The sequence below is a fragment of the Canis lupus genome, chromosome 19 (genome assembly GCF_048164855.1).
Source record: "Canis lupus baileyi chromosome 19, mCanLup2.hap1, whole genome shotgun sequence".
NCBI lineage: Eukaryota > Metazoa > Chordata > Mammalia > Carnivora > Canidae > Canis > Canis lupus.
In genome coordinates this window covers 34,450,191-34,474,822 of record NC_132856.1, presented here as the reverse complement: position 1 = coordinate 34,474,822, position 24,632 = coordinate 34,450,191, and the positions used below count along the sequence as shown (strand labels likewise).

General features: G+C 37.7%; 1 protein-coding gene and 1 pseudogene across 2 annotated transcripts; both read right to left on the bottom strand.

The window, feature by feature from the left end:
* Positions 1–1,281: 1,281 nt before the first annotated feature.
* On the bottom strand, positions 1,282–22,713 carry ARF4 (ARF GTPase 4). 2 transcript variants are annotated; one of them, XM_072785762.1, is made up of 6 exons: positions 22,293–22,713; positions 12,477–12,557; positions 11,931–12,040; positions 7,366–7,437; positions 4,040–4,165; positions 1,282–2,232 (listed from the first exon to the last, which is right to left on the bottom strand). In XM_072785762.1, the coding sequence occupies exons 1-6, from the start codon at positions 22,357–22,359 to the stop codon at positions 2,146–2,148; spliced, it is 543 nt and encodes a 180-aa protein (XP_072641863.1). In that variant the 5' UTR covers positions 22,360–22,713; the 3' UTR covers positions 1,282–2,145. The 2 variants fall into 2 exon arrangements, with proteins under 2 accessions (XP_072641863.1, XP_072641864.1); XM_072785763.1 differs by lacking the exon at positions 22,293–22,713 and adding an exon at positions 21,046–21,073.
* LOC140611200 (centromere protein H pseudogene) lies at positions 4,115–7,313 on the bottom strand (annotated as a pseudogene).
* Positions 22,714–24,632: the final 1,919 nt, after the last annotated feature.

The following is a 24,632-nucleotide window of genomic DNA, read 5'->3' as shown; positions in this document are numbered from 1 at the left end:
AGTAAGACTTGCTTTACATCACGAATAAGATTACATGGGTTCTCTTTACTCCTTTTTCAGAGTCTGTGAAAGCATTCTGGACTTACTTCAGTTTTTAAAATTAATACAGTGGTAATTTAATTATGGTAACAGTGAACCCACTGGAGGTTTAATACCTCCAAGTTAAACTCCATAAAACTACACACATATCATTTCTTAGTTTTCTCCAACCAGAAATGATACCTTACTTATTCAGACAGAAGGTGGGCTTATTCATCTGGTGGGCTAGGGAAGTTGCACTTAACATCAAGTGACCCACACACTTTTCCCCTGCGTGACAATCATCAACTACTTAATCCTAATTTCTTTTCACTTGGTCCAATATCTTATGATTCAAAACTCTATATTATTTTACTAGCATATTTTTGGTTTGAAAATAAAATTTCAATCCAGAAATTTACGTGAAGTTATACAAGCCACTAAGATTTTAAAAGGTTTGTGAGATACATAAAGCATTATAGACAAAAACTGAGTTACTTATAAGGGTCCCAAGATGAGTCCTTAATACCTTAATAGATATAGTTAATGAAGTATATATACCTGCATTGCCTTATTTTAAGATTTTATTTATTTATTCATGAGAGATAGAGAGAGACAGAGACAGAGACACAGGCAGAGGGAGAAGCAGGCTCCATGCAGGGAGCCTGATGTAGGACTCAATCCTGGGACTCCAGGATCACGCCCTGGGCCGAAGGCAGGCACTAAACCGCTGAACCACCCAGGGATCTCCTGTATTGCCTTATAAACAAAGAATTAGTTACAGGCAGCTCTCTGCAGAAATTCTGATATACGTGGAACTCAAATGAAAAGTGCTTATGCTTGTGAACTTCTCTACGTAGGAGAGCCCCACCACTAACAGTCTGCAATCTGCCTGCAAACAGCACTTGCATTTTTTTGATTAGTTGTGAAACAAACACATGCATACATTCTTTTTGGGCAGTTCATTTTATTACAGCTTTTTACTCTTGATCTGAGTTTAGAAATGTACAGTGTCAAATTCTATTTTATTAAAAGGAAACTAAAATTTTGAAATTGCTCCCCACTCTGTTATACACATGATAGCAACTCATACCTTCTTTCCAATTTAAACAATTAGTAAAAAAAAATTTTAATTAAAAAAATTAAACTCACTGAGACCTGTACATTATTGTTCACAAACTGTAATGTATGCAAAATAGCTTTGCTAAATAAGAAAACCCATATCAAACAAACATCTCCAAGACTCAAAAAGCACACATACAATTATACATTTTTATCATTTTATTAGGAATAATTCCAAATGGGTTATGAAGAAAACTTATTGAGTTTGATGAGTTTTCCAAAAACTCTTAATGAAGATATGTTCACCAATAAACAATAAAACATCAGCAGAACTATCATATACTGGGCAAAGAGTCAGGCTGATACCAAAAAGCAACATGCAACATAAAAAAGATACAATATAAAGGAAGACAATCTGCTGGGTATTAAAAATCATCTCAATATGAACTCTTTGCAACCAGCACAGAACTAATGAGCTATCAAATCCAAACCACACTAAGGTAAGCTTGGCTGATGAAAGCCAGGATTCATTAAGGGGAGAAAAAATAGAAGTTCCTCAGTGCAAGAGATCTGAATAGTGTTTTGGAGCATTTCCCTGGCTGGTACAAGCAGTATTAGAAAATCTTTTTGGCAAGGGAGAAAAATAAATACAAATGGAATGCTACATTTTTTAAATCAGCAGACTGTCCCAGGAATGATAAAGGTATCAGTAAAGTAGCAAGGGAATAACTTTAAAACATCATTTCTTGTGGGCTCAAAAAACATTCAAAACGGATTTAAAGGTGTCACAATAGCTATGTCCAGGCATTTAGGCTTAAGGGAAGTAAAATTAAAAGAGGACACTTTTTTCCCAAGTTAAGGAGAATTTCTTTAAAACCAAGCATATTGCTAAATAGCAATATTATACTTGGTAAACAATTGGCAACAAAATAAGTTTAAACGCTGTAATATTCTGCCCAAACCAGTCCCAGATACTGTTTAATAACCAAGATGCAAACTAATTTTGTTGTAACAAGCCTAGACCAATTCTATCAAATGTGTCCTTGGTTAGATATCCAGTTTCATTTAACGTTTTGAAAGCTCATTTGACAGCCAGTCAAGTCCCTCATACAGACCAGTTCCTTGTGTAGCACAAGTGGCTTGAACATACCACTGTAAAGAAAGAACAAGAAAATACTTGATTAACAGAAGACTATATATAACCAGTCTTTAAAATTTCTTTATCAGAAAATTAAATATTTCCAACTGCCCGACAGTAATATTTAGTCAGCAGTTACCATAAATGTAAAGAAACAAAAAATTAATATTAAAACTATAGGAATAAAGGAGTAAATAAAGTTAACATCTCACAAATAATTACTTTTGTATTTAATGATCTCAACAACAACTGTATTGATTGAAAATGTTCTCATACACATTTCTCACAAAACTCCGGTCACATTTAAAGCTACTCCTACCCAACTCATTAGATTTAATCAACAAGCTACTCCTTAATCTGAAAAGAACATTGATAGGAAGATTAGTAACTAATTAAGTACCACCAGGTCCTTTTAACCCTCTTTTCCTAAGTTCAGAGTACAGGAGGCAAAATTTTGAAATGAGTAGGAGCTGCTATTAGGAGCAAGCTTTCCAGATAACTGCACTCTGATCTCATGCATTCCAAAAAGTTTCACTCTTGATAAAATGGTAATGAATGTCATGCCATGAAATGTTAACAAAGAACAAGAAAAAGATCTAGAAAAAAAAGAAAGAAAGAAAAAGATCTAGAAAGCAATTTAATCACCTTTAAGAGACAGTTTATTTTTTTTTTTTGAGACAGTTTATTTTTATTACTTTTCTTCACTGACCAGTTTCATTCCGCCATATAATAAAGACTTTGTTTTAATATTGTACAAAGTCAATACAAGTAAACTCTGCTGCCAATTATTTGAATACCAAACAACTCAGTATCCTCGAGCATTGGGAAAAGGTACAAATTCTTATCTTCACAGCACTGAAAACTGGTATCATTTACATTTTATTTTGTTTAAATCAGCCTGGGACATCTCTAACAGCCTATATACAGTTATTGCCACAGCACAGTATCTGTTTTTGTTGACAACTTAGTGAAAAACTATTGTAAAATACAAGTCACACTATAGTTTGTGATATCATCTTTATATGTAAACCAGTATATTGTGTTTTGCCAGTATTTAAATCACTGATCTAAAACAAGTTAATGGAGAGTAAGTATAGTATTTCCTTTAATTTTAAGTTGAAAACTTGTTTAATGTCATAACTATAGTTCAAAAGCTTTTAATGTTAAAAAGTAAACAATATAAAACTGTATTATCTAAAATACAGCTGCAAAAATACTACAGTTTTAATAAGAAAACTGAATTACAAAATACTTGCTGCACAGCTATTTAAAAGATATAAAATTAAAGTTAACGATATCAATAATCTTTAGATAATACAATTCTCATAAAGTATATCTACCGATACGAAATATTTTAAGGATAAAGTTAACAAAAATAAAGGTATCTAAACATTTGGATCCTTAAAACATAAATATTAAAAGTTAAAAAAAGGAGAGGTGCCTGGGTGGATCAGTCAGTTAAGCGTCTGACTCTTGATTTTTGGCTCAGGTCATGATATCAAGCCTGGTGGCAGGCTCTGTGCTGGCCATGGAGCCTGCCTGGGATTCTTGATCTCCCTCTACCTCTCTCTCTTTAAAAAAATGTTTTTAAATTTTTAAAAAGTAGATGATATTAACATAGTTTGAAAATTGAACACACATTTATAAAAGCCTGAAAGGGTTCATGTCTATAAGAGTATATTACTGTATTTCTTTTAAAATGATGTGCTCTTTATCTGTTCAAAAGGGACTATTACTTAATATGTACTTCAAGTGAATACCTGCTTAAACAACTGCAGTAATTCTAATAATCAAGGTTAATATGAACCTCCAAATACTTACTGTTCTGTTACGAAGAGACTGAAGACCTAATTTATCTGTCATTTCACTGATGGCCATAGCATTTGGCAAATCCTGTTTGTTCGCAAAAAGCAGCAACACTGCATCTCTCAACTCATCTTCCTGAAGCTGGAAATAAAAGCTAAGATGTTAACTAACAAACTGGAACTCAATAAATGTGACTAACTAGGTAAAACATTGTCTTCCTGTATATACCACTTAGTCAACATTCAATGCATTATTAAACATCAACCTAATTTCACTAAACTTCAGACACACTTAAATCTCACATCCTTCAATTTTTAAATCCCAAGCAAATAACTATATGCCTTTCAAGGAAAGCAAAACTATTTTTCAAATCAATCATCCTATACTCCATTAAGGTAAACCACTCATTTCAGCTTTCATGATCATTCATTAAAACTCAGGATTGGCAAAAAGACAAGAAACACATGTGGAAATAAAGTATTTATGGCAGAATCTTATGGTACTCAGTAGTAAAAGTATTTAGAGGATTCTTTTTGAACTTTTCTTTCCAGCCAGTTGGACTAGACAAGAGTAGGACAATACAAGGATTGGGCAGTATCGTGAAAAAATACAAGAGTATAATAATAAATATTACAAGGGTAAATAATAAGCAATAATATAAAAAGTAAAAAAAGTAAATACAAGAGTAGAAGCTAATAGGAATGAGAACTGACACATGATACAACATGGATAAATGCTGAAAACTTATACTAAGTGAAACGTATCAAAAAGTTTAAAAAGACCACCTATTGTAGGATTCTATTTACATGAATGCCTAGAATAGGCATATGTATATAAAGTAAATTAGCAGTCGTAAGGGCTGGGGGTATGGGGCAGAGTGGGGAAAGAATGGGGAATAAATACCAATTGTTCTAGAGAATTTCTTTTTGGGTCAATGAAAATGTTCTAAAATGATATCGTGGTAATGTCTGCACAATTCTGTATACTAAAAACCAATGACTTACATATTTTAAATGAGTGAACTTTATGGTTCTGTGAATTATACCTCGATAAAGCTGTTTACGAAAAGAGTAGAGGGGGTGCTATTTAGCTCATCAAACTACCAATGACTTAGTTACACATATACTGGCACAACGGTTTTACAAACTGCAATATAGTTTTAGAGGCTATGAATGAGAATTAAGATTTCATTTCAGTAAACATTTTATGGCTATCCAAGTTTGAAAGCATGACAGTACCTCTAGCAAGGTTCCTCAAATTTTCACAATTAAATACAGTTGGCCCTTGAATAACACTGAGTTTGAAGTGTGTGGATCAACTTATACATGAACTTTTTTGCTGTACATTACTGTAAATGCATTTTCTCTTCCTTAACTAACATTTTTTCTCCAGTTTATTGTAAGAATACAGTATATAATTCATATAACATTCAAAATATGTGTTAATCAAGTGTTATTGGGAAGGGCAAGAATAACCCTATTCATTAAAGCATTTTTTGTGCAAGAGATAAATCTAAAATGAAAGTTATTTCAATAAAATACAACTGATGGTTGAAAAAAATTCAAAATGTGGATATCCTCTTCTAATTTTTCTAGTATTTTAGTTGACTGACAAATGCACACAAGTATTCCAAATGAGAGTTGGGACTGCCAGGAATGTTGTAGAAAAAATGTCCATATTCAGTGGAAAGCTCAATTAGGTGTCTTTTTGAAACCCTTCCAAAACTAAGATTTTCAGATTCTCTTAGAGTATGCTAGTCACTTTACTTATCAGATTTTAAATAACGTTACGGTGTTAAACCACATTGTAGTATTACAATACTAAAACTATAAAAAAAAAACCGCTAAAAAGAATTTTACTTGTTATTTGCTATTTAAATGACATATTAAAGACCAAAACAAAAAGTGACAAAATAGAATTCTTATTAGATCATGGTGAGATTCTTGTCAAGCCATAGAACAGTTTCCTTAAAGGCAAAATCCTCTGCCCATTTAGCTTTACTCCCTAAAATGAGGTTCTGGAACACATACTGAGTAACTGTAGTAAACGGAGTCTCCACTTAGGTTTTGTGGTATGGTCTTTATCTTGCCTGAATTGTCCAAATCATCTGTTTGCTCTTTTCAGTCTGTATTTCTAAAACCTTACATTCTAAAGTTTGTCTTATTTGTAATCTCATCTTTCCATCATCAAGCAGTTTTTCCTTCAAATCCCAAGACTCCTGGTGTGATTTCATTATTAATTTAGCTTTAATAACATGTTTCATGTTATCCATGATCACACTTGGGGTTAATTTACTCTAGTTTTTTTGAAGTGCAGTTGAAAGTTGCATCCTCTCTAATGAAACCTTCATTTCAAAAGCAATTTTCAACTCTTCCAACTTCATTTTCCAGGTCTTCAATTTTAGCTTCAATTCACTTATTTTGCATGATTTGTTCTGGAGTTTTTTCATTTGTAATCAACCACTGATTTATATTCCAAGAGTTACTGTTTTGTCTGTGCTCTCAGTCTGAGTGGCAGGGTCAAGAGGTCCGCGGGATGTACCACCTGGGCACCAGCGACCTGTGCTGGCCCACCTTCCCTGCCTCCCACTCCAGAGTTGGAGGGCTTGATGACTGCTTGCTATTTGGGTTGTAGTCAATTACAACTGGCACGAAGAACTGCCACCTAGGACAGGAAGGTTTGACCTCAGGAGGCAATATTCCCACCACCCAATTGTAGCCAGAAAAAGCAGAAGTTTTTGAGGACTCAACAGTTTTATGTGGATTTTCAACTGTACACACATGGTAGGTGGGCCATGAGTCGGCACTCCTAAACCCCCATGTTGCTCAAGGGTCAACTGTATGTGGAAATAATCTGATACATGGTAAAGCCAAAATACCATCAACCAAAATGGTACTACCTTCAGGTGGAATTTTTTACCATAGCTACTATTATGATATATCTCAAAGTGTGTATTTTGTAGGTACAAAATGGAGGAAACTGAACCCAATGATCTTGGGAACAAGGAATCTGAATCAAGATTCCTAGATCACAAAAGTTCTAAAACTATAGATTTCTTATCTATTAAATAAGTGGAGACATCCTCAATCAGAGACATATCACCCCTGGAGCATGCTAAAAACAAGGTCAGCCTTCCTTCCAACATAAGGAGGTAGCTACTCTTCTGTGTGTTTTACATGCATTCTTAAGAACCTGTGATGACAGTTCCTCAAGGTTCTTTCTAGCTGTGAAACAATTGATTTGGTGTAATCTAATCACAGCAAGATGTACCAATCACTAATACCACCATGTCACCCTGAAAAACACATCTTAGAAATGATAAATTTCAAAAATATGCTTACCATTTTCTGCAGTTCTTCAGCTCCCTCCTGAATTCTTTCACGATCATTACTATCTACCACAAAAATAAGACCCTGGGGAAAAATTGTTTAAATAAATTGCAACAGTTAATCTTAAAGGAGACACTAAATATAAAACATAAGTACAGGCAGAAGAACCATACTGAGTTAAATGTTAGGAAGACAATGTCTCCTTATTAAAAGAAAAAAAAAAACTAAATAAATAGGGTCCTAAGTACTAAAAATAGATTTGAGCACTATTTGTGATTTTAACTTACATTAGAAAAAAAAAAAAAAAAGTAGAGATGCCTGGCTGGCTCAGTTGGTTAAGCATCCAACCCTGAATTTCGGCTCAGTTAAGATTTCAGGGTTATGGGGTCAAGCCCCACATGGGGCTCCACAGACAACAGTCTGCTAGAGATTCTTTCTCTTCCTCTCCCACTGTCCCTCCTTCCATTCACATGCATGTGCTCTCTCTAAATAAATAAAATCTTAAAAGAAAAATCTTACTCCTAAACAACTGATCATTTTTCTCAACTTACTCTATGAATTAAATTTTATTCCTCTTCACTTACATGCTAAGTGCAGGTAAGTGTAAGTAGCAAAATGGTCAGTAAGTGGGAACAAAAGGAAAAAGAATCAACCAAAGATGCACGAATTCACTGATTAAATTGGCATATTCAGTAAAAGGCATACACAAAGTTCTGGGAGAGGGGTACACAGTTTTTGTAGGCTTCATGTGGAAGTCAGTCCTGTTCCACAAAGTTGTTGAGTTGATTGAATAAATTCTTTTATTTTTATTTTTTAAGTAAGCTCTAGACCCAACGTGGGGCTTTCATTCACAACCCTGAGATCAAGAGTCACATGCTCTACAGACTGAGCCAAAAAGGTGCCCCCAAATATGAAATTCTTCACAAAAAGAAATTCTTATAGTTATTCACAAACATTAGAATTCTACAGTAGAAAACAAACGAACTAACGAAAGCAGTTAAGACTTCTAAAAACCTCCAAATGGAAAGTATAATATTTTCAACTAGAAATAGGGAGGGCAGATTACCTTGATAGGTTTGTTCAAATCTATTTCTATTAATATATTAATACTAAAGTGATTAATTTAAGTATTACTGTCCCCACAACCATGACCACTGAAGTATTTTTGATCATTCATCACTTATCACAAACTCAAACTGTCTTGTGCTCACTTATTTATATAAATAACTAGATTAAATCTACCAAGAGCATAAAATCATCTTCGGTCAAAGAGCTACATCATTTTGTATTTACCCCTTAATAGCACCATTATAGTACTGAGCTTGCCAGGGGACCTAATATTTATTTTAGGCTATGGTCATTAAATAACAATTTCCTTTAGTCTAGTAAATTTCAAACCCATTTCCTTTGACTTTGCTGGAAACCATCATTTTAAACCTCCTAACCTTAAAAAAAAATAAACCTCCTAACCTTTGAAAATACTTTTGGTGCTATAAAAGCCAGTATGGCATACGGGAAAGATATCCAAATTCAAATCTAAAGACTTATTACAGAAATAACCTCATCTTGGAATATGCCTCCTCTTCTATAAAAATAAAACCATGCCAGCCAACTGTACAAGCCTGTTAAATGTAACCATACACGTATGAAAGAATCTAGCATTGCACTTGAATTATCACAGGCATTTAGTAAATGTTGTCTCCTCCTTTCCTATTGCAAAAGCTATTCTTTTTTAAAATCTATCCCTCTACAAGAGGCAATGCCTCCAAAAGGGATCTAATTTTATCTGGACTAATAGTCCATTTTTATTCTGTTTTAAAATGTAGATAATGCTCCTTGTTCCAAAATAATACTATTGAGAAAGAAGTATTTCAGTAATAAATTCAAAGTTGTTCACTTCCTGGGACCACCTAGAAATAAGAGTGTAGAAAACATAAGATTCTAAAGATTAAGTTTGGCTACAATAAGAAAAGTCTACTTAAAAGTCCAAGTATTTGCTTAATTATTTAGGACAGCAAAGTAATTGGGATTATCTAATGAGGGATGAGGAATTTACTACAATAATCACTGTGTCCTGGCTTGTAAATAGAAATTAGAAGCATGGTTAAACATTATTCATTTCTTTTAAATTTTATAGCTAAAAGAACTGATCAGGAATGCTAGAAAAGCTGGTGTTAAGACCTAAACTGAGATTATATCAGATAGCATAAAACTTTCTCCTGTAGACATGAGTTCTCTAGGAAGAAGTACTTGGACTTTTAATTATAAGGTGATCCAGTGATCTAAAGAGGCCAGGAATGGATCTAATCTCAATTAAGAACTCAAAAGTAAACGGGGCACTTGCGTGGCTCAATCAGTTAAATGTCAAACCCTTATTTTTATTTTGGCTCAGATCATGATCTCAGGGTTGTGAGACCGAGCCCCATGCTGGGGATTAAGATTTTCTGTCTCCCTCTCCCTCTGCCCTTCCCTGCCACACACATGTGCATACTTTCTTTTCTCTCACTCTCAAAAAAAAAAAAAAAAAAAAAAGACTAGGGTTAGTTACTCTTCTTAGTCAAAAATCACAAATTAAGGATGAGCAAAATTTCACTTCATCCCTTATTTTACTTTAAAAACGTGTTCCCTAAAAGAAATGACTATGACTTACTTTAAAATAATTCAAAAGGTAAGAGAGGAACATCAAACAAACAATATTGGCCATATCCAAATAATTGAAGTTGGGTAACAGGTATGTAGAACTTTGTTATTCTCTCTACTTTTGTGCTCATTTGACAATTTCCATAATAAGGTTTTCTAAACTATGTGATTTATATCAAAATAGCTTTTCTAATCACAGTTAATGAACAGAAATATTCTAACTTTTAAATTAAAAAAAGCATACCACTTATTTAACAGGACACACACACTACTTAAACCTGGTAGTTCTACCAACTCACCTAGGGTATATTCACTGCCACCTGGTGGCAACATACCTCACTTGCATGCTCTGTTTTAAGAGTTGAAGAACATGAATTACATCTGCAAACCTCAAACATAGGAAGTACTTGTAATATCACATACTGCCTAAAAAAATGTATTTATTAACTCCAATAGTAAACAAAAACTGATGAGAAACCTCTCCTATGGCAGAAAACACAACTGAGTTGGAACAAGGTTAAAGAGAAATATAAAATATAGAATAAGAACTGCCTCTCCAGTCCTAGTAAGTCATTCCAAGCTTCAGCTTGCTCCTATTTAAGAATTAGACTAGAGCAGTGGTTCTCAAGAAGGCAGAATTTTGTCCCCAGAGAATATTTTGCAATATGTGGAGATATTTTTGGTTACCGCAACTGGGTGTTGGGTGGGGTTTGCTACTAGTGGGTAGAGGCCAGAGATGCTGCTAAACATCCTACAATGCAGAGAATCTCCCCTTGTCCAACAATAAAGAGTTACTCAGCCCGAAATGTCAACAGTGCTCCTGTTGAAAAAACCTTTTTTTTTTTTTTTAAAGATTTTATTTATTTATTCATGAGAGAGAGAGAGGCAGAGACACAGGAGAGGCAGGCTCCTCGCAGGGAGCCCAAAGCCCAAACATTCAACCGCTAAGCCACCGGGCATCCCAAGATTTATTTTATATTTTAAATTTTTTTTTTTTGTGATAGTCACAGAGAGAGAGAGAGAATGAGGCAGAGACACAGGCAGAGAGAGAAGCAGGCTCCATGCACCGGGAGCCCGACGTGGGATTCGATCCCGGGTCTCCAGGATCGTGCCCTGGGCCAAAGGCAGGCGCCAAACCGCTGCGCCACCCGGGGATCCCTTATTTTATATTTTAGAAAGAGAGAGGGACACCTGTGTGGCTCAGTGGTTGGGTGTCTGCCTTTGGCTGGGGGGCATGATCCTGGAATTCCGGAATCGAGTCCCACCATCCAGCTCCCTGCATGGAGCCTGCTTCTCTGCCTGCCTGTGTCTCTGCCTCTCATGAATAAATAAAATCTTTAAAAAGAGAGAGAGAGAGAGCGCGTGCGTGCATGTGAGGGGCGGAGGGAGAAGGATAAAGGATCTCAAGCAGACTCCGAGCTAAGTGTAAAGCCCAACTCAGGGCTCTATCTCATGACCTCAAAATCGTGACCCAAGCCAAAACCAAGAGTCAGATGCATAACCGACTACACCACCCAAGCACCCCAATATCTTTTTTCCTTAATGTATTTTAGTAAGGTAAACACTTGATGCTAAATGAAGGATTATTAATTGCTGTTTATTCATTAGAAATTACAATGACAGTAACACAGAACTTACTTTCCAGACTAAGAATGAAACCAACAGTACTACGGAAGAGACACCTAATTCAACCTTGAGAATCACCCCCTCCTAATCTTCCAAAATATTGTTATGATGGCTATGTAACTTTTCCACCCTGGGTAATTTAGCCTTCAAATGCATGACTGAGAGTTCATTGAGGAATACAGAAGTAGTGATAAGAAGAATGCCAACTCATACAGTAAACACCAACACCCAGTTAAACGTAGATATAAAAAGAAACTTTAAAGCATAAAACACATAAAGAAAAGTTATACAAACTATACAGCATTCCTTACCTGGGTATTTTGGAAGTAATGCCTCCAGAGAGGCCTAATTTTATCTTGACCACCAACATCCCATACTGTGAAACAAATGTTCTTATATTCTACTGTTTCCACATTAAAACCTACAAAGAAAAAAAAGACAATTGTGCAAAACGTCATTAAGAAAATATACTCCGTAATCAACAAATTGAATAAACCTAAGCCAGTTATAATGATAGATATATGTCATAGCATACCTGTCCAAACCCTGTACCTAGAATGTACAACACCAATGAACTCCAAGGTAAACTATGGACTTTGGATGATTATGTCAATGAGGTTCATCAGCAATACAAACGTACCACTCAAGTGAGTGACACTGATAAAGGGGGAAGCTATATATATACTTGGGGGCAGGGAGTTTATGGGAAATCTCTGTGCCTTCCTTTCATTTTTTTGTGAACATAAAGCTGCTCTAAAATAGTAAAACCTTTAAAATTTTTCAAAATTAAACCATACTCTATTTCATTTTACAATATATCATTATGACATAAATTAGTCATCTGTAAACTTTCTTACCAATGGTAGGAATGGTGGTGACTATCTCCCCTAACTTCAGTTTATACAGAATGGTCGTCTTGCCAGCAGCATCCAATCCAACTAGAAAAAGACATTATAGATTTTAAATCTAGGCCAAAAATGCACACTAAGAATTAATTTCACAACTTTATAGTTTGAAAGCAAAAGTTAACTGGTCAAGGCACAAATGAGTTAGAAATGAAATTACTTCCTTTCTATCCTAAGGGCAACACCTGCTGCAGAAAGCTTTTCTATTTTTCTTTCTAGACCTAAAGAGACATGTAGCAGTGAAAAGAAGAGTATCTGACTGACTCAGGCTCTAGTCTCTAGATTTGCTTTGCCACAAATTAGTTAAGGGTCTTTAAACAAATCACTCTAGAAAACTGAGACCAGAGAAATCAGCTGTAAAACAAGATGGAATCATTTAACCTAAGATCCTTTCCAATTCAAGTCCTTTTTTAAAAAATTTTTATTTTATTTTATTTATTCATAGAAACAGAAAGAGAGAGAGAGAGCGGGGGGGGGGAGGGGGGGCAGAGACACAGGCAGAGAGAGAAGCAGGCTCCATGCAGGGAGCCCAACGTGGGACTCGATCCAAGGTCTCCAGGATCACGCCCTGGGCTGCAGGCGGCGCTAAACCGCTGCGCCACCGGGGCTGCCCTCCAATTCAAGTCCTTATTAATTCTACAAACTATTATCATTTTTAAAAACCCAAGTTACAAGTTGAATCAGAGAACACATAAAAACAAATGAATAAAAATTATCTTAAAAAATATGGTAACTATGCACTAGTATCCTTAAATGATAGTAAAGGAAAAAGAGGCCAATTTTACCCCTACCTAAATCCATTCCTACATCAGATACACAAAAACAAGAACAAAAGATTGGTTAATTTGGATTGTAAAAAATGGCCCTATCTCATTAATCCCAAATGTAACTAATGTCTAAATTCTTAAAACTATTCCTTTGAGGGAGAATACAAGTAGGGAAGAATTTGCTTGTTTTTTGTTGTGTTGTTTTGTTTTTAAAGATTTTATTAATTTATTTGTGAGCGAGCACGTGCATCAGGGAAGGGTAGAGGGCAGAAAAGACTCCCACTGTTGGAACATGAGCAGAGGGGAGCGGGAAAGGGACAAGCAGACACCCCCCACACTCCCCCCACCCCCAGCAGGGAACCTGATGTGGGGCTCCATCCCAGAACCCTGGGGTCATGACCTGAGATAAAGGCAGACACTTAACTAAGCCATTCAGGCACCCAAAAATGTGTTTATCTCTGAAGGGAAAAAAAAATCCATCCTCAAGCAAGAGGGTATACTTCTTTATTTCAGTGATAGTGATGAGCAAATTAAATGTATATTTCAAGTACAATTCTCTCAAAACCTGCATATTCTAGTCTGCCAAACCATTCTAAATGGAAGGTCAATATCTAATAACTGCAATGACTGTTATCGTTGTTCCAAGGACATCACATTTGGCCTAGATTTACGCTATCAAGAGATTCTGAAATGAATTCAACTGAGTATTGATTTAGGCAAGGATGCTTTCCAAATATTTAAATCGAGCATGACATGGCACATGAAACGAACACTATTAAGTTTAAAAAACACACACAGAAATCACCCTACTTATCTAATTTATGTTACTGTGCAAGTAAGTTTAACTTTCATCAGTCCAAAACAGAATTAAAAGCTATAGGCAGGGATCCCTGGGTAGCTCAGCGGTTTAGCACCTGCCTTTGGCTCAGGGTGTGATCCTGGACTCTCATGATCAAGTCCCACATTGGGCTCCCTGCATGGAGCCTGCTTCTCCCTCTGCCTGTGTCTCTGCCTCTCTCTCTCTCTCTCTGTGTCTCTCATGAATAAATAAATAAAACCTTAAAAAAAATAGAAATAAAAAAACTAAAAAAAATAAAAAAATTAAAAAGCTATAGGCAATTTCAGCCATCTACACATCTACCCATATAACCACCTTTTCTGTTCTGTACCCTACAAAAGGTAGCTTTAAGAACTCTCTGTACACTCAAGCAATTTAACATTGGATCTTCATATCCTGTGTCCTCTAATCAAACTGTGTTCCCTACTCCTTCATTCTGAGATATTCAGGTTTATTCTTTCCAAATACTATGACACCTAATAGAGTGAACAACTAAGCCCTCACTAATGGGTACACGAAAAGCCAACTTACATCAGGAGGTGTTTGTTTATGGAGTATGGATGGGACAGTATAAAAAAAAAATCGAATTCTAAACTATACACAAAGAAACAAAAGTAACCTAAAACAAGGAGAACAATATGATCGTTTCACCATTTGGAAAAGCTGAATGTGATATACCAAGCACTGGTGTTACAATACTGATGAATCACTGAATTCTACCTCTGAAACTAATAATACACTATTTAGTAATTAATTGAATTTAAATAAATTTTTTTTTGAAAAAAGAAAAAGCGGTCACTCGAGAAAATAAGTCCTTCTTAGTTGAAGTTGATCAAACTTTAAAATAAAGAAATATTCACCCTTAAGTAACTAAATTAAGAGGCTCCTGGGTGGCTCAGTCAAGCGACCAACTCTTGATATTGGCTCAAGTCATGATCTCATGGTCGTGGGACTGAGCTCTAAGTTGTCTCTGCTTTGAACGTGGAACCTGCTTAAGATTTTCCCTCTCTGGGATGACTGAGTGGTGCAGTTGGTTAAGCAGCCAATTCTTGGTTTCAGCTCAGGTCGTGATGTCAGGACTGTGAGACGGACCCCTGCACCCAGCTCTGCGCTCACAGCATGGATTCCTTAAGATTCTCTCTCCCTGGATGCCTGGGTACCTCAGTCAGTTGGGTGTTTGCCTTTGGCTCAGGTCATGATCCCGGAGTCCTGGGCTCCAGCCCCACATCAGGTTCTTTAGTTGGAGCAGAGCCTGCTTTATCCCTCTCCCTCTGTCTGCTGCTCCCCCTGCCTGTGTTCTCTGTCAAATAAATAAAATCTTTAAAAATAAAAAATAAAAAAAGATTCCCTCTCCCCCCAGCTCCTCCCCCTGCTTGTGTGTGTGGGCTGTCTCTCTCTCTCCAATAAATGTTTATTTTTTTTAAAGATTTATTTTTATTTATTTATGATAGACACACAGAGAGAGAGAGAGGCAGAGACACAGGCAGAGGGAGAAGCAGGCTCCATGCAGGGAGCCCGACGCGGGACTCGATCCTGGGACTCCAGGATCGCGCCCTGGGCCAAAGTTTGGCACGAAACCACTGAGCCACCCAGGGATCCCCCCAATAAATGTTTAAAAAAAGATTCCCTTTCTTTGTTCCTCCTTTGCTTGCTCGAGCTCTCAAAAAAAAAAAAAAAAAAAAAGCAACTAAATCAAAATATGATTAAGCCCAAGTCAGAAATGAAACTAAGATATTGGTTAGAAAAAACATGATTTAGGTTGTGAGAACTATGGCACATGCTAGTCCTCACTGCAAGTCCAAGTAAACCTCATACCATCACTAAAACAATTTCAATACAAGAATACTGACAAAGAATGGAAAAAACCCAAGACAAATTATTATTAATATAACTATTTTAAGTTATACAAAAGCACAGAGGTAACCCAATTTTTAATGAAATTGTTAACACCTGCTTATATGCATAACTAATATTCTTCTACAGTTAGAATTGTCTTCACACAATAAACGTGTTACTTTCATTTAAAAAAATTCTCAAATAGCAGATTTCCTTAATTAATTTGTCGGCCTGGTTATATTTCCTGATGTATCTATCAGGAAGATAACTGCTTAAGAGCCTTGAATATATTCTATATACTTATTTTTAATGAAATGGGAGAATTGTTTTTATTTTTTTATTTATTTTTTATTGGTGTTTAATTTGCCAACATATAGAATAACACCCAGTGCTCATCCCATCAAGTGCCCCCCTCAGTGCCCATCACCCAGTCACCCCCACCCCCGCCCACCTCCCTAAATGGGGGAATTGTTGACCAAATAATGCAACCATAAGGCTTTTTAAACAAGTTATCTTTAAAATAAAAATTGTAAGACAACAGTTAAATGGCTCACAGTCACATACAAGACTCTAAAATCATGAAGACATCCTTGAGCTGCACAAAAATATAATAGTGCTATATAAATGCAAACCACAAGTTTTTTTTAAAAAAGGAATTTCTACTGTGAGATTAAAGATGCACAGATTAATTTATACCATCACTTAAAACTTATATAGTTCTTTACCCAAAACCATTTTGGCCTAACAATTTTGTCCTACTTCAGTCATTTCTTAAGTATGTATTTCCTTAATGTTGCAATATTTGGCAATGAGATTTCTCCACAAAATGAAACTATAACCAATTCTCAACCAGCCAAGATAAGACTCTAATCTGTACATTCCAGTAATGCCCTCCCTCCCTTCCACTCCATAAACAAGTCACTGTATTCAAAGATATACTAGAATTACTTGTTCTCCTTAACTAGACCTGCACTTTGACCAAAATATTAACGCAGCAAAATTACCCAAAACTCTTTGCCAATCATTAAAAAGTATATCTACTAAACTGTGGCAGCAAGAAATATTTATATTTAAATTGAAAGACACTAGATTCCATGACCTTAAGTTGGAAAAGGAAAATGCAGAAAGGAGACTGGAATGAAAAAAGTGTATTTTCAGATGGATGAAATTTCACACAGTTAATTTTTCTTTTTATGTTTTCCTTTATCTTTCGATTTTCTACAAGGAAGCTTAAAATACAACTTCACAATTATTTAAAAATAATTTGCTTATTTAAAAATAATTCTGAGTACCACACTAGGTGGTTCTTTACATTTTTGTAATATAAATCTCACAACTACCCTCCATTTTTCAAACACAACATCAGAGGTTCAAAAATGTCCCCAGAATCAGAGGAGTAGAAGAGGTATGCAAAACTCCAGGTTTTATGGAAAAATTAGATCCCTCAAGTATCGCTGATGGGAATGCGAAATGGGTGTCCCTGCTTTAGAAAACAGTTTTGTCAGTTCTTTAAATGTTAGATATAGTTAACACAGAACACAACAATTCTACTCCTAGGTATTTATTTACCCAAGACAATTAAAATATGCCCATACAAAAACTTTTTTTTTCAAATCTTCACAATAGCATTACTCATAACAGCCAAAGAGGGAAACAATCAGATTTCTATCAAATGATGAATGGATAAACAAAGTATGGTATATCCATAAAATGGAATTACTCTTTAGGCATAAAAAGGAATGAAGTACTGACATATGATATAATATGAACGTTTAAAACATTATGCGAAGTGAAAGAAGCTAGGCACTAAAGAACACACTGTATGATACCTGAACTATCCTGAGTAGACAAACGCATAGAAACTAAAAGTAGGTGTGTGGTTGTAAAAGAACTGGGCAAGAAGGGCAACAGTAACCACTAATGGGAATAGAGTTTCTTTCCGGGCTGATGAAAATGTTATAGAATTAAGACAGTGATGATGGTGGGGCACCTGGGTGGCTCACTCAGTTTAGGGTCCAACTCTTGACTTCAGCTTATTAGGTAATGATCTCAGAGTGGTGAGATACACGCCCCTCCCCCCAAAGTGGGCTCTGTGCTGGACATGGAGCCTGCTTAAGATTCTCTCTCCCCTCTCTCTCTGCTCCTCCCCACACGCAGGAGCACACTCTCACACTCTCTTAAAAAAAAAAAAAAAAGACAGTGGCAATGGTGACACAAGTTGTCATTGTTTTTTAAAGATTTTAGGGACACTTGGGTGGCTCAGCGGTTAAACGCCTGCCTTCGGCTAAGAGCATGATCACGGAGTCCCAGGATCAGGTCCCACATTGGGCTCCGTGCATGGAGCCTGCTTCTCCTTCTGCCTGTGTCTCTGCCTCTCTCTCTCTCTCTCTCTGTCTCTCTCATGAATAAATAAAATCTTTAAAAAAATTTTTATTTATTCATTTGACAGCTCATAAGCAAAGGGAGTGGCAGGCAGAGGGAAAGAGTGAACAGAGCCCAAAGTGGGGCTGGATCCCAGGGCCCTGGGATCATGACCTGACTGAAGGCAGACACTTAATCAACTGAGGCACCCAGGCATTCCTACACAAGTTTGTGAATAAAAATCACTGTACTGTATACTTTAGAGGGATAAATTTTGTTATGTGAATTACATCTCAATTTTTTAAAATTAAAAACAAAAAAGCCCTAAGTCAATGCCAGAGCTCTCAAATGGTATTTATACATTGCCATCGTGCCTTTAGCTTTTCTGGTGGACACACTCTATCTTAGTATTTTATCTAATTCCTCAGAAGTCTGATCATCAAAACTGAAAGTGAGGCTATCAGATGTACAGAAAAATTATTATAAGCTTAGGTCTTACTTCTACACAACAGATCAGAAATATCTACACTTTGATCAATGTGTTAATTAGCAGCAAATTATCAAAGTCTGAAAGCCATCTGCAATAATGCCAAAGGGTACTTCTAAAAATGGCTGTATCAACTTATAGTGGTGGCATAAACTAAAGATTTTTGCCTTTCTATTGTTTCCTTATATCACATTAATAGAAGGGCTTTTTTTTTTTAAGACTGGCAAGTATGTTTTCAACTAATGACCTGAGAAAATGCTCCTAATAAGCGAAGTCAAAAGGAGAGAACACTAATTTCCTCTTAAAAGCCTGACAGTAAATGTTAACAATAGTGAAATGGTGGAATTATAATTATTACTTTATTCTTTTCCACATTTTTAAAATTTAACAGAAAGGACGTGTTATTTTTTGAAATGAGGACAGAAAATTAAAAATCACAATGAATGGATTTACAAAATATGCTAAGGAAAAAGCATGAAACACCACTCTTCAGCTCACAGTCTCACTTAAAATATTAGTAATATTTTTCAAATTGGCAAATAGAGGAACCTCCCTGGTCCCAAAAAACCACAGTCACATATAAGGCAATACAGAACTATACTGTTATTGGCAATCTTTTAGAAAGCAACATTTTTTTCAGCCTTTCAACAGCCAAAAGTTTACAAGTTCAAAGAGCTTAGAATTAATAATCCCTCTACAGAAACACTGTTTTCCAATGTAAACAAAACTTGGGGAATCATTTATGAAAATTACATCTTATCATAGAACAAGGCACTGGAGATCAATCTAAAAATAAGGTAATGCAGGGCTACATGAGAAATCTAAGATGGCAACTAGTCATCTTTGAATTTAAAGCTCAACAATATTGACGTGAGTGATTTCGCCAAAAAACAAACTTGGCAATTCTGTCAATCTATACTTTAAGTGACATTACATTTAAAACATTGCATTGGTTTTTATTTAGTTAACTACAAGCTATAATTTCAAACACTTTTTAAAATTACTTGAACTTCTGGGAGAACAAGTGTAGGAATAAAATTTTAAACTTCACAGTAATTTGGCAAACCAGACCCATGAGCTGCTATCTTTCAATAACACTGAAAAAGTCATGGACTCAAGAAGGTCTGAATTTTACGTAAGCCTTATAAAGGAAAAGGAAGCGCACATACCTGCCAGAGAATATTAATATGAAAAAAACAATCATTGACTCTTAATTCTAAACTCGAATAGGGGTAAGAGACCTTTTTTTTTTTTTTTAAAGATTTTATTTATTTATTCATGATAGTCACACAGAGAGAGACAGAGAGGCAGAGACACAGGTAGAGGGAGAAGCAGGCTCCATGCAGGGAGCCTGACGTGGGATTCGATCCCGGGTCTCCAGGATCACGCCCCGGGCCAAAGGCAGGTGCCAAACCGCTGCGCCACCCAGGGATCCCAGGGGTAAGAGACCTTAAGAGTGATTATGCAGTCACTCATAAAGCTAGACAAAAAAATCATTTATCAAACTTCCAAATCACCTCTTTCCCTACCTTTTACGGTTATGCTCCATTTGATGAGTTACTATAAAGCTTGACCTTGTGACTTTAGTGTTTTTAATGAAGGAAACCAGAATATTCCAAAATTAAAGAGCAAAACAAGAATAGGAAACTGGAGGCATAAAACATTTAACATAAAATGAGTAATTCCAAAGCATGACTTCTATCCCTTGCACAAATGCACAAAATGAAATATTCTCCCATTTTCTTTCAACTGTTATTTTTTGGGGAGAACGGGGGAGAAATGCTCCCCTAATACAGTAAATTTAGGAAAGTGCTTATAGCATAACGCTACCTTTCTTCTCCCTCTGAAACTTTAAGCTATCACAAAAGACTTAGGGTATGGAACACAGCAATTCATTTACAATAGATCTTAAGTAAAAGGACCAACATAGTACATTTCCAGGGACACAACTGTGTACTAGTTAATTTCTTTAAGGAACAACCTGGAAATTCATTTATCACAGTCCAAAGTCCTCCCAATGACTTCAGATCCTTTACAGACTGTCAATTTTCAGCCACCTTAAAAACTTAATATGCTTGCTCTCCTTTAAAAATTGTCTCTATAAATGAAATCTTAAAAACGTTTAAAGAGAAAACATTCTGATTTATCTTTATGAATGATTAACAATTGTTCCATGAATTGTGAAAAAGCCAGAAATAACAATTAAGAGAAAAAAGAACTCAATGTGTATACCCTTAATCTTCATACACCTGGAATTACTCAATCCTCCTTTGGAAAACTTTCAATGGTAGTAGAACTAGAAAATAACGACTTTTTCTCCCAGCTCCTAAGGAACAAACAAGTTTCAACGTTTAAAGTTAGAGGAGCTCCTTTTTGCATTATGCAGGTCCGCAGGGCTCAGCTGTGATGTAGAGACTACTCACAGTAATAGGGGGGAGGGGTTGCTTACATCACCTAAGTGTCAAGCCCCTTCTCCCTCAGCAGGAAAAAAAAGGGGAAAAAAAAAAAAAAACTGGCGCTGAAAAGCAGTTTTTTTAAAAGCCTATTTTCCAAAATAACTTAAAAAAAAAAAAACACTGTAATTATTATGTAACAAGGCTACCCTAAAACTAAATGTCATAATGTTGTTACTGGAAATTTGCTATCGGCTTACAAAAAATAGCTTTAAAAGTTTTTTTTTTTTTTCATTAAACCTTAACCAGCTGGACAAAAATCCGTTTGAAATTCACCAGAGAGTAAACCAAACATATTTAGGTTTTGGGAGTGGCCAAAAGGTGATTCGGGATAAACTTCACAGTTTTCAGGAAAAGAATATGCAGGGGAATCCAGCGCGAAGTTAAGTTTGGCAGAGGGAGCGCTGAGGACTGAGGACTCCGGACTCTTCTGAAGCCGAGGGTGCTTTGCTCCCTTTGCCACTGCGCTCCGGGCCTGCTCACTTCCTGCCCCGGGCGGCTCCGGGCTCCCGGCGACCGCTCGCTCACATTCCACTGGGAGTGTGCAGTGTGTGTACACGGGGGCAGAAAGGGGGAGGAGGAAGGCTGGAGTAGTTCTGCCTCGGTCCTGACCGCTGCCCACACCGGGGGAGAGACGAGCCTGGCCGCACTCTCAGAATCGGCCTCGCCAGTGTCTTCCGGGCTCAGCGAGAGGAGAGAGTTCGCTTCCTCGCCACCCCAACCCGCCCCCCCCCCCCAACAGATCTCCGCCCAATCTTCTCTGGCTTTTCAGTAAGATCGAGTAGAGAAAGCCAGAAGGAAGAAACCTTGCCCGGGCGGCCCTGTCCCGGCCTCTGAGACAGATCCGGGGCGACCGCCCACCTTTCGCCCCCATTGTTTCCCCCTGAAGACTTCCTCCTGACCCCGAGCCCGCCGCCCCTCCCCCACCACAGCGGGCGGAGGGACACACAGGCCCCGCGCCGAGACCCGGCCCTCCCTCCCGGAGCCGCACTGGGGCCTGCCCTCCGCGCGCGGCCCCTCACTCACCCATCAAAATGCGCATCTGCTTCTTGCCGAAGAGGCGGGAGAAGAGGGAGGAGATGGTGAGGCCCATGGCAGGAGCGGCACTTGCGATGGGCAGGAGCAGAAGGGGTTTTGGGGGCGTCCCCGGGCCTCCTCCTTTCACGCTCCCAACAAACTGAGCGAAGGAAGAGGAGCTGAGGGAGGAAGAGGGCGGCAGAGACGCCTCGCTAGCCGGTGTGTCGGGCGAAGCTCCGGGACAAGAACTAACGGGGCGAGGACCTGCTCGACGACTGGCGCGGCAGCTCCGGGTCTGGCGTTTTAGGCTTCTGCTATGCCACGTCACGCGGTAGCCGCGGCGACTCCAGCAGCGGCCCGGCCCCTCCAACGCGGACAGAATCGCGTCACCGCCGCCCCAACCCCCTGCGCTTCCGGTGCTGGCCCAGCCACTGCGCCTGCGCACGGAGGGGATCGGCCAGTTACGCCGACGTAATTCTCTGGCCGCCGTCCCCTCCCGGACGTGGACCTGCGGGACGAAGCCAGTTAGCGCATGCGTACTGGGAGACGGACAAAGTCCCACAATGCTTCGGTGGTTCACTTCCAATCAGATTCTAGGCGAGGCGCTGCCGCCCGGGTAAATACGTCCAGGAGTCCGTCGTCCTTACTTCCTGAAAGGCGCTCTGTGCATTGTGGGTTAGGAAGCGAACCTGGGGTCTTCCTGCCCTCTGAGCGTCCTGTTCTTAAACTCTGCGCGCGGTGGGGATTCCCCCGAACACGACCGGACACGTTTCACGCGTGGAGCCAGACACTTGCCCCAGTGGAGAGGTGAAGAGGAGGGCCCTTGCTTTCCCAGGTGATAAGTAGTTAAAAGTTGTGCAGGCTAGAGGCCTTGACGCCTTGACCCCTCCACGCCAGGTCGTGCTGAGCATCCCTGATCCTGTGTCAAGACGAGGGAGTTCCGAGACATGTTCATCGACGAGTGCAGCTTTTTATTTTTTATTTTATTTATTTATTTATTTATTTATTTATTTATTTATTTATTTATTTTTGAGTGCAGCTTTTTAAGACAAGCCGAGGAAGGATTGCTTTTCTTGTATCATTTCTGTCCCTGGAGTATGGGAAACTTAATCCCTTATGCTAAGAAAGTGAAAAGCCTCATTTTCTTTTTCTTTTTCTTTCTTTCTTTTTTTAATGTTTTATGTATCCATTTGAGAGAGAGCACAAGCAGGAGGAGAGGCAGAGGGTGAAGCCAACTCCCAACTGAGCTGGGAGCCCAACATAAGCCTCCATATTTATTATCTTAATATTTTTCTGGTTACAAAACAAGGTATACATCTTGTAAAAAAAAACCACATATATATATTTAGGTCTTGCTATATGTGTGTGTGTATATATAGCAGGTCCCCCGGGTGGCTCAGCGATTTAGTGCCGCCTTCGGCCCTGGAGACCTCGGGATTGAGCCCCACATCGGGCTCCCTACATGAGGCCTGCTTCTCCCTCTGCCTCTGTCTCTGCCTTTCTCTCTCTCTCTCTCTGTGTCATGAATAAATAAAATCTGTAAAAATATATATTTAAAGCACATTCCCCATAATTCTCACCATATCCCCATATTTCCTCTGTACCATTGGTACAGTTCAGAATTAGTAGCTCCCCCTTACCTACTCTCCTACCTTAGTTAAGGCATGATCACCTACCCTTCAGATCTGATTAAAAGTTTAACTCCCTTGGAAAATACTTTGCTGATATCACTAGATGAATTACTCAGGCTCAAGAATCATAACCACCAAAAAAAAAAAAAGAATCATCCACCCTTCTAGTTATGATTTCACATTTAATATTATTGACAACCTTCCTCTCTTACCCCACTGTCTGAAAGCATTGAGAAGGCAAGACTCTCTAATCCCCTTTACATGCCACTGTATTCCTTGGAGTTGGCACACCATGACACTTAACTGTGTTTGAGTGATAGAGAGATGGCTGAAAAACCTTTGTTATATCCATACAATGTAATACTATCAGAAGTTAGAACAGAATTGTAAATTCTAATGAAAATATCCCCAAGACATAGAGTTAGTGGGAAATGCCAAATAATGACTAAGTACTGTAAAACAATATAGAAATGTAGATTTCCCGTGCGTTTGTGTGTATGTGTGCATGTGTGTTAACGCAGAGCAAGAATTTTGAAGTAGAGTCTGCAGTAGTGATGGTGGTTACCTATTGGAGGAAGAGGAGGCCTGCCCAGCAAGTGAGGGAACTTGGTTTTGGTGTAGTAGTCAAAAGACAGCTTAATCTGTATTTTTAAAAATTTGCTTTATTGAAGTATAATTTGTATATGAAATAAAATTCACCAGTTTTAGCTGTACAATT

What these genes read in the sequence shown, in the direction of transcription:
- ARF4 (XM_072785762.1), bottom strand. Translation starts at nt 22,359, where the DNA reads ATGGGCCTCACCATCTCCTCCCTCTTCTCCCGCCTCTTCGGCAAGAAG. An exon ending in GCAGATGCGCATTTTGATGG is followed by an intron (nt 12,558 to 22,292) that starts GTGAGTGAGGGG and finishes GTCTTTTTCTAG; the next exon opens with TTGGATTGGATGCTGCTGGC. An exon ending in CACCACCATTCCTACCATTG is followed by an intron (nt 12,041 to 12,476) that starts GTAAGAAAGTTT and finishes TTTTCTTTGTAG; the next exon opens with GTTTTAATGTGGAAACAGTA.